A 16410-nucleotide genomic window follows, 5' to 3' on the forward strand; every position below is an offset into this window, starting at 1 on the left:
TTCCTAAAGCATTAACTACTTTCTGTTTTTAAAATGCTCTACTTTCTGTATGTCTGTTTGAATAACCTCTTTTTATATTACTGATTTTTTTAGGTAAAGGAAGAAAGATTGCCTGATCACAGTTCCTGTATTGGGGCTATTAGTGATGATTCTGACATTGTTACCCTTGAAACACCTAAAGTAGAAGAAATTGGAACGCGGGAAGAAACTGCAATAGTTGATGAGCAAGCTCAAGGTTCAGATGATTTTAACATGGGTTCTTCCTCCAGCAGCCAGTACACATTCTGTCAACCAGAAACTGGTAAGAGTATTAACTGCAGAGGAACTATGTACAAATGGTACAAAAAAAGGGCGGGGTTGGGGTCTGCTTTAGTAACTAAATTATGAGAGCCTTATTTCCTGCTTGTTTAGTTCTCTTGGGGAAACTTCTCAGTCTGTATGAAAACATATCCCAAATGTCTGCAGATTTCATACTCTTGATCTCATACTTTGCGCTATCGTAAGCTTTATGGTACTTTTCAAAAGTATTGCTAAATTAGAAGCATTAATAGGAATGTGAAATGCATGCTGGCTAAAATAGAAAATATAATACTGATATGTTTTAGAGGATTTATATGATTTTATTTTTTTTTTACCTTTCATGCTTCAGATTTCTTACTTAGAAATCTTTTATATTTCCTTTTGGAAACGTGTTCATTTGCCAAAGAGCTGAGATAGATGGAATTATATCTCAGTAACCAATTAAGTATCATAGGTTGATGTTTGGGGCATAAATGATTAATAATGTCATGCAGCAAATGAACTCTTTTGCCCCTTATACTGCACTATGTATAATATCTTGTAGAGGAATTGAAGCTCTTATTAATTTGTACAAATGTCACACAGCATGATAGGTAGGAAGAAGGGTATGAAACTACAGCGAAGTTTGGTTTTTTTTTTAATTTGTCTTCTCCCTGACTACCTTTTTCTCTAGTTTCATGTGCTTCCTTCTTGCTCCATTATCCTGCTTACTTGTGTTGCATTCTCTTACTGCCTCTTCTCTTACTCATTCCCTGTCATAACACACATTTATACTGCTTCCAAGTTAGTGGGAGGGATAGCTCAGTGGTTTGCTAAATCCAAGATTATGAGGTCAATCCTTGAGGGGACCATTCAGGGAACTGGGGTAAAAATCTGTCTGGGGATTGGTCTCGCTTTGAGCAGAGGGTTGGACTAGATGACCTCCTGAGGTCCCTTCCAACCCTAATATTCTGATTTAGGTTAGGGTTGCCAACTTCTAATAGCACAAAACCGAAAAACCCTTGCTCTGCCCCACCCCTTCTCCGAGGCCATGCCACTGCTCACTCCATCCCCCCTTCCTCAGTCACTTGCTCTCCCCCACCCTCATTCACTTTTACCAGACAGGGGCAGGGACTTGGGGTGCAGGAGGGATCTTTAGGCTGGGGCTGAGGGGTTCAGAGTGCAGGAAGGGGCTCAGGGTTGGGATAGGCGGTTTGGGGTGTGTGTGCAGGCTCTGGCTGGGCATGTGGGTTCCCAGCCAATGGGAGTTGCAGAGCCGGCGCTTGAGGGGGGGCAGTGGGTGGAGCCCCTGGTAATGCTTCATTTGGGGGGATAGCTCAGGGGGTTGCAGCATTGGCCTGCTAAAAACCCACGGTTGTGAGTTCAATCCTTGAGGGGGCCACTTAGGAATCTGGGGCAAAAATTGGTCCTGCTAGTGAAGGCAGGGGGCTGGACTCAATGACCTTTCAAGGTCCCTTCCAGTTCTAGGAGATTGGTATATCTCCAATTATTATTTTTTTATTTATTAGGAGCCGGACATGCTGGCTGCTTCTGGGAGCCACGTGGAGCCAGGGCAAGCAAGGAGCCTGCCTTAGCCGCGCTGTGCCACCTATCTGACTTTTAGTGGTCTGGTCAGCAGTGCTGACTGGAGCCACCAGGGTCCCTTTTTGACTGGGTGTTCCAGTCAAAAACTAGACACCTGGCAACTCTATTCAAAGCTGTATCCCCTTCTTAGTATTAAGCTGTAATTTGGAAAGTAACATACGAGAAGGAATGACTTTCAAAATCACTGCTTTAACTTGGGAGCAGAGAGTGTGTACTGAGTAGGTACATATATGCCATATCTTTGTGCTTATAAATGTCCATGTGCATCAAAAGATTGACAAACAGCCAAGTGTCAAAATCTGACCCATTTGTGACTGTTATTAATAAAGGTGTCATCAACTTTTTAAAATCTTCCACATTATTTGATTTTATTTTCTGTTATCTTGATTTTTCCTTTTATGGATCAATTCTAAAATCTTTCTTCTGTTTTGATATACAAAAGAAGGTTGGTGGGAGAAGCTGAGGACAATTCCAGAATGTGTAAGGGGATGGGCTGATGACCTGAAAGAGCATGTGTCTGGCAGCCTTCCTTTCCAAGGTGGTGTGACTACATTTGATCAGCTTGTATAAAGTTGACTGCTTGTGCCTAGCATGGAGTGCTTTTAAAGTATTAATCCCTACCTGACTTGCTGTTATAGTGGTAATGTTCCAAACAGGTGCTCACAACCTGTCTTTATTACAGATTTTGGCTAAGCTTTTAGGCTTTATTTGACTGATTTGCTTTTCAGAAAATAGACTGTACCTTAATTTGGAATGAGCATCAATAAAAGCAATATTTTAATGTATTTGCGTAACCGGTTAGTTGGATGGCCGCTGTTGGGAGTCCAAATGTATCCATAGCCATAGAGAGACGTTCTTCCATGTTTAATTTAAATGATTTCAAACAGTGCATTAAATTGATTGTGCACTATAGTAAAGTGTGTTGAGCATGTTTGCATTGTTTGGAAAGCCGTTTGTAATTTTAGCAGTTGGCATGAAGAAATTCTACCTTTTTTCTTTAATGTATTATGGTAATACATGGTGTGAACTCTTCATTTGCTTGTCTAAACTCTGGTTGAGTTTTATGCTGAGAGCAGTCAGGACAACTGGCTTCCCCAAGGCAGGGACTTAGGTCAAATATATATTAGAAGATGCTTGCCAGTATAGGTATATAAGCAAACCCTCTAATGTAGACACAGCTTATGCTGGCTAAAAAAGGACTTTAGTCAGTATAGCTTATACTAGTTCCCTGTGTGAAATAAGGCATAGCCACAAAAGCATTTGTATGCTGCTAAAAAACACTAGGGCTTTAGCCAGTACAGAAATGTAACCAAAAAATCAGCCTAGTATTGACATTACTGTGCTGTCAAAAGTTTCTAATATAGATCTGGCCATTATCATCATAACCAGAAAATGATATTTAGGATTTCCTCTAAGGATCAGACTTTATCCACTATCTTTCTGTGGGTATTCTGCAGTATGACACTATACTGAATCCTCACAGCTATTGTAGGAAGGTGTCATTCTTACCTGAGGGTAGTACTATTGAAAATTTGCCATTAAGTGCTTTTGTCGGTGCTTTAAGTATCTTCAAGTGTTACAGGGTTCCCGAGCTTGGGCTCCAGCTGGAGTAGGAAGTGTACACTGCAGCCTGATCCCAGTCCAAGTCGGCTGGCATAGGCCAGGTGTGAGTGTCTAGTTGCTGTGTAGATATACCCTAAGAGTACATTATTCCTCTGAACAGTTTATTTTCCACATATGTAAGCTTCCTCTGCTAGCTGAGCTAACCTTGAAAATACTAAGTATTATTTTTCTAGCCATTTATTATCATGTGAAATATTCCTTTTGTAAGTGTATACATACAGAACATGTGCATTTGTGTCTGAGCTCCACACTGAATTCTAGTTCAAATACTTTTTCTCACCTGATTGAGCCATTTCTGAATGCTTGCTTTCCCTGTCCTTAGTTGTTGAAGTGCATATCTTCTGAAATGATCCATTCTATAAAAGACCTTCTTTATTAAATTTAAATTGATTTAAAAGTGTCTGCTCTTCAGGATAAGCTGCTTACATGGTTGAACTGAATTTAAATTCCTGTTTTCCTACCCATGCATATAAAAATTGCTCAGTCAGGGATATAAACTGGAATGTATTAAAGAGGGGTGAAAATATTATCTAATGAGGGGAAAATTCTCTTTCACAATCTAACATGCTACTTTTCCATGGAAGTCCAAAATAGTATATCTTAGTATTCCAGATATTAGTATTTTGTAATCTGCCTCAGGGCAGGCCTGATTGGCCCAGCTCTTTATATCTGAAAAATTAGGGTTTGGGTTTTATTTTCAGTGAGGAAACTTAAATTATAGTACTTGGTCTGATTATTGCTGTCATTGCTTGGCATTCTTGTCTATTCAGTGAGATTTGCATGTTTTTGCTTAATTGTGTGGTTGTTACAGTTGTGAAATTATATGTTGATTCATATTAGTCCCACAAAGATATTTTAATTAGACTTTTATATTTGTGGCCTTAATGCCAACACCTGTTTGTTTAACCAGGAGAAGAACCACAGAGATACTTGCATCTTATTGTCAGTGGTATTCTGGCAAGAGGCAGTAAATGTTTATGCTTATGCACACTGGGACGGGTTAGATCACAGGACCCCCTTGGGAGCTGCCACCCGATGTGCTAAGACTACTTCTACTCCTGCTTTCCCTGCCAGCTCAGGACCCCAGCACCCTGTCTTGCTGAGCCAGACACGCCTATCTGCTCCAGTGCAGACCCAGAGTCTGAATTACTTGCCCCAAAGCTGCAGGTTTACCTGAAAACAGCTCTCAGAATGTCTGTCCTTAACACGCAGAGTCAACGCGAAGGGGTCTAGAACCCAAAGAAATCCGTTTTATCCGTATATAAGCTTATGCAGGGTAAACCATAAATGTCGCTCCCTATGACACTGATAGAGAGAGATGCAACAGGTTTATAATACCACAGGTATTAATACATACTCTTGAGTTAATAAAAATCACTTTTTAAGTATGAATTAAAAGAAAGTAGGATTTAAGTGGTTCACAAAGAGATAACAGACAGTAACAAAGTAAGGTTCACACGAGCAAGAATAAAAAAATGCGCAAGATCTATGTCTAATTCAAACTGAATAGCAGATAAGGCCTCACCAGTTCCGGAATGCCTCTTTACAGACTAATCTCCTTTTAGCTGGGTCCAGAAATTAACTTCACACCCCTGCAGGTCACTGCCCTTTGTTCCAGTTTCTTCTTCCGAGGATCCTGGGGAGTGAGAGGCTCTTTTTAGCCAGCTAAGAAAATGGAGATGGATCTCCCAGGGGTTGAAAATAGACTTTCTCTTGTGGGCGGAGACCCCTCCTCACTACCTATGCAAAGCCAGCTCCCAAGTATGGGAGTTTAGGAGTTCACTGGCAAGTCCACATGTCCATGCATTACTCGCAGTTTTTACAGGTACCATGCCATGTTTACATGCTACCTTGAATGTCCTCAACTAGACTTCTTATGTGGATTGGAGCATTCCAAGATCCATTGTCCTTTAAGTGTTTCTTGATTAGGTACTTAATTTCAACACTCCTTTCTCCAGGAACTGACCAAATGCTCTACTAAGGTTATTTAGAAATCAAGCCAGTACATGGCCAACATTCATAACGTCAAATACAAAAATGATACATGCATGCAAATAGGATTAATACATTTAGTAGATCATAACCTTTACGGAGATATGTTACATGGCATAGTAGCATAAAACACATTTTAAGCATATTTCCATAGAGCCTTATGGGAGGTACCGTCACACATACATAGTAAACAAATGATAAAATCTAGTACTGTATACGTGCAAAAAGACTTAAACAGTTGCTGTCCTCTGATAACATTTCTTTCACTACGAATCCTGTCTCCTCAAATCTTGGTGGCAAAACGTGTGATTGGCAGCAAGTATTTTGATTCCATGGTGCTGGATAAAACAATCTTTGTGGGGCTCCATGCCTTGTATGCCCTTAGAACTATGGGGTTCTTTCACCTGCTACCTCTGATCTGTGGTTACACAGACCCAATTGCTGACCCTTTTCCTTTCCTATGCAGTAGTGGTTGAAAAGTGATTTTTTGGGGAAATGTGAAAAGATTGTGGTAGGGAGGTATGATAGCTATTCAAAGTAAGTGAAAAAAAATTAAATAAAGTTGCTGGAATAGAAAGCTATTTGTATTAATAAGTACTTTATAATCTGCATATATTTTTATATACTAAATATTCAGCTACTGTGTCTGCAAGTGTTTCCATGAAGTGGTCTTTGGGTGTAGAGGGTTGAGTGCATTGCTTTAGAGACTATAATAAAACCATATCAACTAGTATGTGTTATTTTTTGGTAGACCTCTGTGCTAGCAGCTTCTGTTCTTTTGCAGTAAGCAGTTTTTGTATATGAGAGAGTTATATATTTAACAGTTCAGGTTTTTTCACGTTTCACAAGAATGTGCAATGGGAATGGAAATGAAATTTCTCACTTTCTAACTTTTATAATCATATTCCGTTGTTTTGTTTTAAAAGGTACAATTGGCCTAGGAATGTAAAACTTTCTAATAAATGGAATTGTCAGGCTTGGGAACTGTTAGGCTGTAAGATGAAACGGAGCTTGTTTTTACCATGGTGGTGTCTTGATTCTTTACTTGTTTCCCTAAAAGGGAGATTTTAATCAAAGATGGCATTCTAAATAAAAAAGGAGCTTTTTCTATATGACAGTTTATGCAGTAAATGATGTACTGTGTTTTCCAACTCTAAGTGCCAAAATATACTTTTAGTGGATATGGCAGATAAATTTTTAATTAGCTCCAATATAGTCCAGAAAACTACAGATGTTTCATAATTCTTTTGTTACAGAGTTGTGTTCACTTTTCAGTTTTTCCACCTCAGCCCAGTGATGATGAATCAAGTAGTGACGAAACAAGCAATCGATCCAGTCCCACACTGAGAAGACGGCGTGCAAAGAAGAGGCTTGTCTCGAACTCTGAATCTGAGGGCGGAGCACCTAATGAACAGGAAACTGAACCTCCCAAAGAACAGCAACAGAAACGCCAATTCAGTAGTGGCCTGAACAGATGCATTATACTAGCTTTGGTGATAGCAATCAGCATGGGATTTGGACACTTCTATGGTAAGTACATGAAATTTGACTTGAATAACATAATAGACAGCTGGTGTACAAAATGTACATTTGACTTACCAGTATAGTGTGATTCAGATTTTTCATTCAACATATTTATTCATGTCATAGGCTCCTCAGTGTTTTTTTTCCATTATTCCTTCAGAAGTACAGATTGTACTAACAAGTAACTTTGATTCCTCAATGTTTTGTCCAATACTTTAACTCATGTGATACAAGCTTATGACACCGTTAAATATAAATCATATTAATATAACTTTGAAGGTCTCTACCTTATCCTTACAGTAGCTGTTCTTCTTTGTTCTTTTATCTTTTATCTTGTTAGATCTTGCAGAAAGGAAATATCTTGCTCTGTTCATAAAGCACCATGTACATTTACTTGACTAATTTAGGGTGACTAGATGTCCCGATTTTATAGGGACAGTCACAATTTTTGGGTCTTTTTCTTATATAGGCTCCTATTACCCCCTACCCCCTGTCCTGATTTTTCACACATGCTGTCTGGTCACCCTAAAATTATTAGCAGTGATCCTAGAAATCCGTTTGACACAGAAAAATGCAGAATTTGCATTTTTACAGAGAATCTTTAGTTTTTACATTTTGTGAAAAAATAAAATCACATAACATGGAACCCCAATTATCTGATCTAATTGGGACCGAGGCCAGATCAGATAATCAGAAATTTGGATAATTTAAAAGAACGAACAGGGCCCTGTCTTGCAGCCCCAGGAGGTGGTGGGGCTCCAACTGTCATCTTAAAAATTGTAAATATATCAATAAAACATTGTTCAACTGATACCTATATATATTGTAGCTAGGGAAACTAAAGTTCAGCATTTCATTTTAATCATGGAAAAAAGTGGATTTTTGGTTTTTTTGTATCAGAGAATTTGTTTTTATCATGGAAAACTAGGATCCCTGCTTATTAGTAGTAATACTTTGGATTTATTCACATTTTTAATCCTTTAGTTCCCTATTGTTAGTCTTGTGGTAACCTTTATTGTTGCTGGCAAGATACTACAAGACATTTCTGGCCTTCATCCAATGATTCCTCAGTTGCTGAATGAAAAAACTAGATACAGTGTACTTTTATTGAACAATTCAGAATCTCTCTCCCCTTTTACCTTTTGTTTGGAAGACAAATATTAAGTAGCACTTGAAAATGTACCATAACTCTCAATGCAATTTCTCAGTGTATTGATGGAATCCAGTGCAGCAGCAGCTTCTCTCTGGCTTCTTAGTACAGTGGCTAAGGTTGATTCTTTTCTGTCTGATTCAGGGCCGGCGCTACCATTTAGGCAGCCTAGGCAATCGCCTAGGGCGCCAGGATTATTCGGGGGGCAGCATTTTGCCGGGGGGGCGGCAGGCAGCTCCAGTTGACCTGCCGCAGGCATGTCTGCGGAGGGTCCTTTGGTCCGCGGCTCTGGTAGAGCTGCTGCAGTCATGCCTGCAGACGGTCGGCTGTTTGCGCGCCTCTGGTGGACCGCCCGCAGGCATGCCTGCGGCAGCTCCACCGGAGCCATGGACCAACGGACCCTCCACAGGAATGACTGCAGCAGCTCCACTGGAGCCGCGGGATCAGCGCGGGGGGCGGCGAAATGGCCGTGCACCTAGGGCGCGAGAAACCCTAGCGCCGGTCTTGGTCCGATTTCAAACCTGAGCAGCAGAGGAACAACAGAATAGATGGTAACTACCTGTGTTAACAAAATAGCTAAGTGCAGAGCTCAACAGCTTTTCATATCTGCCTAACAGAATGGAGACCCAATCTTGGTCATGGCTTTTGGGTGCTATTAATATAAATATTAAATAATGGAGTAATGAAGACTTTTATTTTATATTCATTGTATGATATTTATAGTCTGTTATGAAAATATGATGCCACATTTAAATAATTCGGTTTCAAAATGGGACTGTATGTTATCCTTTTTTATTGGATTTGATTTTGATTAGAGCTACGTAAATTTTAACATTTAGTGTAAACCTTTCAAAATTAATTTACCCTTGAACATATTTTTTTTTGGTTCTCAGGTAAACGTGAAGGTAAGAAATAGTGAGTGCCATGTGGAGGATGCTGTGCTTGCAATCAGATTGATTTAAAAATATATATATGGTTGTGTAATCAAGGCTTCACAATTACTACTATGTTCAGGATTATATGACTAGTAACTCAGTCATATAAAATACTTCTGCATAGAACTTGCAGGCCTTTTCAGCTATTTAACAGGAAAACAAATGTATAGTGTCTATTGGTATGGTTGAGGCACTGTGGTCCAGTAGAAGCCTGAGTTCCTTTCCAATCTGGGCCAGCCTTCTGATTTCAAAGCTTGGTCAAGTCAATTCGTACCACTCTTCTTCGGTTTCTCCAGCCATAAAATGGGGATTATGATGTTTACCTACCTTTATAAAGCACTTTGAGATGTATGGATAAAAAGCACTGACTATTATTATTACTTTTATTTGTGTAGTAAAGACCATATTTTCAAATATTTTTTTCCCTCATTGAACCTATCGCTTTAGATAGAAGTTGTCATTGATGACATATTTTTCTCTAGTCCAGCAGAATTGAGGCTATTATTTAAAAGTGAAAGCTCCTCAGGCTCACATAGTTTAACTCGACCACTCCTTCGGCAGTGTTTCTGCCTCTACAGAGTGGGAAATGTTTACTGTTTTGCTCACCCTGAAAAGGTTTTTACAAGGGATTCCTTTTCTCTGGCAAGTGGTGTTCTCCCTGTATTTTCCAGGACTTAAGCATTTGAACTGGAGAGCAGCACTTCACAACATCCTTTTAACGTCAGGTTAATTGTAGTTTGAGAGGGTCACTTTTGTTTCTAGACACATAGTCAATTCTTTGTTTGAAGTTGACTGATTTTGTGCTTGTTCACTGTTTTATTACTTGTTCTTTGTGGCCACTACTATCTACTCCGCCTGAGTTATAATTTCTAGAGAACTGGAGCTAACACAAGAGAGTGGCAAAACTAGTTTTCTTGCAATTGTAGTTACTCCTAGAATGAAGCAATTGTTCTGAACAGCACTAATAAATTTATACTGGGAGAGGAGGAGTATTCTGTATATGCTTGGTTTAAGATGGGATTCTCTTATCTTTAAGTCAGGACATGAGAGAATGTTAAATGAGGTTAAAATGTCACAACAATTACCTCAATAGTTCTTAAATTGTAGTAATAATAAAACATGAAAGGAGGAGCTTTGTTTCAAAAAAGAAACTCTACATGCATTCCACTGGATTGGACAGAAATATCCCATACTTAGTTACTTCGGTCCAAAACAGTGGATCCAATGCAGAAGAAATTAAAATTAGAGATTAAAAAAAAAACACCTAATATTGTCCTCTTTTTATTTAATAACTCAGCTAGCATCAAAGCCAACATGCACAAATTCTATATTTTGTATGTGCATTGCAACTTTCAGATAAAAGGGAGTGCAGGAGAATGATAATTACTAAAGAAAATATTATATTACTTAATAGTGAATTTGTAGCTAGTAAGAGTGAAGACATATATTGGAAAAACATGGGGAAAAAGTAACATCTGTCAGACACTTGAATGATGGGAAGATGGATATTTAATGAGCATGTGCTCAATTCTGTCGCCTTTGCTTTTGCAAGTAAGGATTGCAAGATTGGGTCCTATGTGAAGCTATTCAGTTTGCTTTATAACCTGTTTAAGAATTGTGTGTAGGGGGTGTTTGGTTTACTTTTTTGGGGGGCTTGTTCTGCATGAATGTTAATATAGCATGCAAATATCCAGGTAATTATTAATATATCATTGCTTGACAATGTGAAGCTATAATTTCAAAAAATGTAAACTGGATTTGTTTAATTTCTTCTATTGTGTCAGTTTTTCATTTTACTAAAATATATATGTAATTTTTTGCATAGCTTCTGGTTGATTATATTTAAATATAGATATTTTCTAGTTAACATCATTCCATCTGTTTAGCATTAAAAATGTTTGCTTTTATCCAAACACATAAGTAGAGCAAAGTTGCTTGTACTGATGTGTTTGAAATTGTTGCTGCAAAGAACAGAATCGGTATATAGCAATTATAAGACTATACAATTATAAAACTAGACAGAACAGAACAAGTGTACTATACAGTGAAATACAATATCAGAATGTTCCTTCATTTGCCAGGAAACTAAAGACATCATCTGATAGTTTGACTCTCAGTAGTTAGAGATGGAAATGACCTAACAGTTTTGTGTTTGTAGGTACAATTCAGATCCAAAAACGTCAACAATTGGTAGAAAAGACACATGAAGATGAACTAAATGGTATGAAAGATGACCTTTACCAGTGCCAAAGAGAGCAAGGAGTTAAAGCAGACTATAAGGTGGGGGTAGGTATGATCTTTTCATTACAATTCATTGGGGAATATTACCTCCCCATTAGAGGTGTGTACCTTACATTAGTGTTGAATCTGTTATTTCTATATGTTGGGAGAATGCTTTATCCCTAAGAACAATGGAATCCACATTTTTTTACAGATAACTCAGCTTTATTTTTTATTGGACCTTTATTTGACTTTTAATTTACGTCTCAACAGTACGCATATATAATAAATATTTTTCGTCAGAAATTCTCTTAAATTCATACATAACATTATTGTAAACTGAAAAAAGGGTTTTTTTTAACCTATTGCCAAAAACTTTGTAATTTGATCAAATTTTAAGAGTAAAATAGCTTTTTGAAGTAACAGGAATCACAGAGGGAAGAATTCAGTTAGCAGTATATTGATTACACGTAATGATGCATGGAGCAGAAATAAGGTGGGCTCTAAGAGCCCAGTTGGGCTACGTTTTTTTATAAAGTTAACAGTCCTACATTTTATTTGTAAACTGAGCAAACCTGAAATGGAATCAGTGAGACACAATAAACATGGCATCATACAGTGCCATTTTTAATTCCTCACCCTGTTTTGGATAAGGGGAGAGCAGGGTTTGATTTCCTTATTCCCTACTCTAGCATCTCTTGACCAGGTGGATGAGGAAAGTAACCGGAAGACGTGGTCGGAATAATATTGGCCCCTTTGAGCCATTTGCCAATTGTATTTACATCCTGGGAATATGGCTAGACTCCTCACATCTATTAGAAGAGCAGATAGCAGCAACAACTAGGCTGACTCTTTTTCATTATCACACAGCCATAAAATTGTGAACAATTTTTTGGGTGTAGACCTTGAAGTTATTTATCCCTTGGTCACCCTGACAGAGTACTGTAGTGTGTTTTGCATGGGATTACATTTTAAATCCATCCAGACATGGAAGCTGATGCAGAATTCAGCAATCTGCTTGTTAAGTGGTCGTTCTTCTTGCGAGCACATTAACCTCTATGATCTGTAATGTCTGCTATTGGTTGAAGTTGACTTCAAGGTATTGATTATTCTTTGAGTGATGGTCCTTATGTGGGTATTCACTATGGGTGTGTATGTACTCCATGTGCCTGAGACTTGACAGTATTTCATTAGAACTGCTAAAGAATGGAGGCCTGGATTTCTAGCTCTCTGCTCCTTTGTGATATATACCCCAGTAACCCAGAGGAAAAATTCCAAGCTGCTCCTTTGCAAACGCTGTCGTGCCTCTCAGTCCTTCTGTCATCAAAAGGCCCTGTGAGCCCTCTCGGAAGCATCAGAGGATACACTCTTTGGATGGCTGGAGAGCGTTAACTTTCTATTTACAAAGGACAAAGCCTTTTAGAAAGTCCCTGAGGCTATTTTATATCCATCTCTGAAAGAATGAAAGGACAGGCAATTTCCTTGCAAAGACCCTTGAAATGGATTTTGGGGTTTAGTCTCATATGCTGTGAGCTTATGGAAGCCCTCCCCATCAGTGTCAGGATCCACTCAGCCAGAGCACAAGCAGCCTCAGTGGCTTCCTCGCAGGGAGTTCCCCTCTCAGAAATCCATTGAGTGGCTACTTGGGACTGCATTCACATCTTTACTAGACATTACACCTCCTTTGGTTCACCAATCCTAGAATCTGTGGTGTAGCATTCTTCCTTGCAACTTCCCCTCCACAGTGAGTACTGGTTGGGAATCACCCAAGCTGCCCCTTATGTTCTCAGTGGCATAGGGTGTGGGTGCAGCCAAACATCGCTACTGAAAAATCTTCTGGTCTCAGGCACATGGAGAACATACAGTACAACCTCAGAGTTACAAAGTGATCAGTCAACCACCTACCTCATTTGGAACTGGAAATACAGAATCAGGCAGCAATAGATACAAAAAATAGAAAGCAAATACAATACAGTACAATACATAGACTAAAAAAATGAAGGGAAAGCAGCATTTTTCTTCTGCATAGTAAAGTTTCAAAGCTGTATTTAAGTCAACGTTCAGTTGTAAACTTTTGAAAGAACCACCATAACATTTTGTTCAAAGTTACGAACATTTCAGTTCTTCTTCGAGTGACTGCTCATATCCATTCCAGGTAGGTGTGTGCGCGCCGCGTGCACAGCCGTCGGAGAAACTTTTACCCTTCCAACACTCAGCGGGTTGGCTGGGCGCCCCCTGGAGTGGCGCCACCATGGCGCTGCATAAATACCCCAGCCGACCCGGCCACCCTTCAGTTCCTTCTTACGGCCCGTGTCGGTCGTTGGAACAGTGGAGTGCAGTTTACCTGACCCCGCATTTTCCCGAATAGCTGAGTCGCTCGTTATTTTGCTCTTGTTACTTATCTTCGTGGTTAACAGAGTTAATGAATTTATACAGTTTAAATTATATCGTCGTAGTGTTTGTTATTAGGTTTCGCGGGGTATCTGGGGCTCTCCCCTACCCCCGTCGCCAGATACCGTAGCCAGTGCCTGGCTCGCCGGCTTATAACGTGTCGGCCTGCAATTAGCCAATGCCCGACAGAGAACCCCACATGCTGGCGTCTTAAGTGCCTGGGGAATCGGCACTGACTTCTCTATAGTGGCTCCAGTGTTGCAAGGCATTTTAAGTGCACGCGCGTACTGAAGAAGGAGCGGACGCTTAGGATGCCGGCAAGCTTCTCAGGAGACTGCAAGCTCCCTCGCCGGCACGAGGACAGCCGGCATAGTGAGGACCCGCCCCCCTTCTGGGACACGAGCCTGGCACACCCTCGGCACCGGGCGCAGCCGACGCCGAAGGAAACCCCGCGCCCCTCCCTCTCTCCGAGGTCGAAGTCGGCTAAGCCTCGGACGGGCTCCTTCTACGTCCCGCACCGCAGGCAGAGACTGCAAGACCAAGGCAGACCGCCCGGCACCGGCCCCGGTTGCGGCGCCGCCTAAAACCGGCCCCGTTGACTCCAGCCCACCGAGGGCCGTCGAGTCCGGCGCCTGGAAGCTCCCCGGCACCGGCCGTGGTCGAGCTAACCTTGCCTTCGACGCCGGAGACTTTTTCAGCGGCAAGAGACCTCATTGCCCTGACGGACCTGGCACTGCCGTGCCCTCGGCACCGCCGTCCGAAGTGCGACTCTCTCCAGAGGCAAGCCGCTCGTACCACAGCCAGCCCTCTGTCACCGCTCCGGATGGCCGCCGCTCGAGGTCCCACTCCATCGCCGCTCCACATCTCGGCGTCGCTCCTGCTCCCGTCACAGCTCGGCTTCGCGGCAGCCGCTCACCGTCGCTCGGCACGCTCACCATCGCGACACCGCTCGCAACTCGCGGCAACCGCTCGACCGTCGCGGCACCGCCACACCACGACGCCCGGTCCACGCTCTCGCTCCCCGTCCCGCTATCGCGGCACCCCGTCGAGCTCCCGCACCGTCTACAGGGACGTCGTTCACGGAGCCGATCTCGCCATAAGGGCTCGAGGTCCGGTCGACCTCCCGGCACAGAGCTGGTCGCAGGTCCCGTCGGGCTCGCAGTACCGATACCATACACGTACCGCACCGGTCCCCAAGACCCAGAGCTGCTCGATCTATTGGCACTTCGGTGCCACGTTTGCTGGCTCCTCCGTGGCCGGCCGGTCAGGAGTCGGCTCCTCGCAGGCCGGTAGTTACTATAGCCGGGACCGAGATACTGACATGGCGCGGGACTGTTTCAAGATGCACGTCCCCCGGATGCAGGACAGCAGCAATGGCCTTTTTGGACACCCTGGGCATACCATCAAGCCCAGGGTGCTCCCTGGTCCGGCCCCTACTCTTCCTTCGGAGCGCAGGGCGCTGGAAGCCACCGTGTCCCACCCTCCTCCGCAGAGTCAGAGGGACCATGTCATCCATCCTCCAGACTCCCCGGAGCATCTCGAGCAGGAACGGCCACAGGAGCACAGTGCCATTCAGGACCCACTCGTTCCCGGGATATCCTCCTCCTCTTCCCGGATGAGGCCGTGGCAGGGTCCTCTTCTTCGGGGCCGCCGCCAATAGATCTGAGAGCCCACCAGGACCTTCTTCGCCGGGTAGCTCTCAACATAAACCTCCGGTAGAGGAAGTGCCGGAGGTGGACGACCCGGTGGTCAGCATCCTGGCCGCTGACACCCCGACGCGTGTGGCCCTGCCATTTATCAGGACCATCCAGGCTGCTACTGATACCCTGTGGCAGACTCCAGCCTCGATTCCGCAACGGGCTAAAGGGGTGGAGAGGAGGTACATGGTACCCTCCCGGGGGTACGAACACTTGTACGTCCACCCTCCCCCCCTCCTCTTTAGTTGTACAATCTGTCAATGACAGGGAGCGCCACGGCCAACAGGCGCCTGCTCCGAAATCCAAGGGAGAGCTAGACGGATGGACCTGCTAGGCCGTAAGGTGTACTCGGCAGGTGCCTTACAGCTCCGAGTGGCCAACAGCAGGCTCTGTTGAGCCGCTACAACTTTAACACCTGGACGGAGGTTGGCCCGCTTTACTGAGTTGCTGCCCCCGACTCGCGCCAGGAGTTCGCAGCTTTTGTGGAGGAAGGCAAAAAGGTTGGCAGGACCTCCCTCCAAGCTTCCTTGACGCGGCCGATTCGGCTGCCAGGACTGTAGCCTCAGGTATTACACAATGAGGCGAATCTCCTGCTCCAGGCCTCCAACCTGCCACCGGAACTGCAGTACACCCTACAAGACTTACCCTTTGAGGGCCGGGGTTTGTTCTCGGACAAAACGGACCCCTCGGCTGCAAAGCCTAAAAGACAACAGGGTGATCATGAGGTCCCTCGGATGCACACGCCCGTGACCCAACGTAGGCCCTTTAGGCCCAACCCCGCCGCCCGTACTTTCCGCCTCGAAACCGGCAGGACTTCAACAGGCAGGCGAGGCCGGGGTGGGCGAAGGCGCCAGTCTGGCCCCCATGCGGGGCAGTCTCAAGGTCCCTCTAAGGCCCCACCCAGGGCCCAAGGGCAATTTTTGAAGGTACGCCTAGGGGACGGTCTACCAGACTCAGTTCAGGATCCTTTTCCCCCCTTTTTCCAACGCCTCTC

The 16410-nt window shown here is 43.0% G+C and overlaps 1 protein-coding gene across 8 annotated transcripts in view; it reads left to right on the plus strand.

The window, feature by feature from the left end:
- Positions 1-16410, plus strand: part of CCPG1 (cell cycle progression 1) — a 67215-nt gene that overhangs the window by 42886 nt on the left and 7919 nt on the right. For 4 of the 8 annotated variants that reach the window (XM_032796656.2, XM_075069616.1, XM_075069619.1 and 1 more), the window contains 5 exons: positions 94-301; positions 2327-2422; positions 6775-7029; positions 9067-9078; positions 11267-11394. In XM_032796656.2, the coding sequence (XP_032652547.1) occupies positions 94-301; positions 2327-2422; positions 6775-7029; positions 9067-9078; positions 11267-11394 (699 nt within the window). The remainder of the gene's footprint in view (positions 1-93; positions 302-2326; positions 2423-6774; positions 7030-9066; positions 9079-11266; positions 11395-16410) is intronic. The other 4 variants (XM_075069614.1, XM_075069615.1, XM_075069617.1 and 1 more) reach the window with 4 other exon arrangements.

This window comes from Chelonoidis abingdonii, chromosome 9 (assembly GCF_003597395.2).
Source record: "Chelonoidis abingdonii isolate Lonesome George chromosome 9, CheloAbing_2.0, whole genome shotgun sequence".
NCBI classification, from domain to species: domain Eukaryota; kingdom Metazoa; phylum Chordata; order Testudines; family Testudinidae; genus Chelonoidis; species Chelonoidis abingdonii.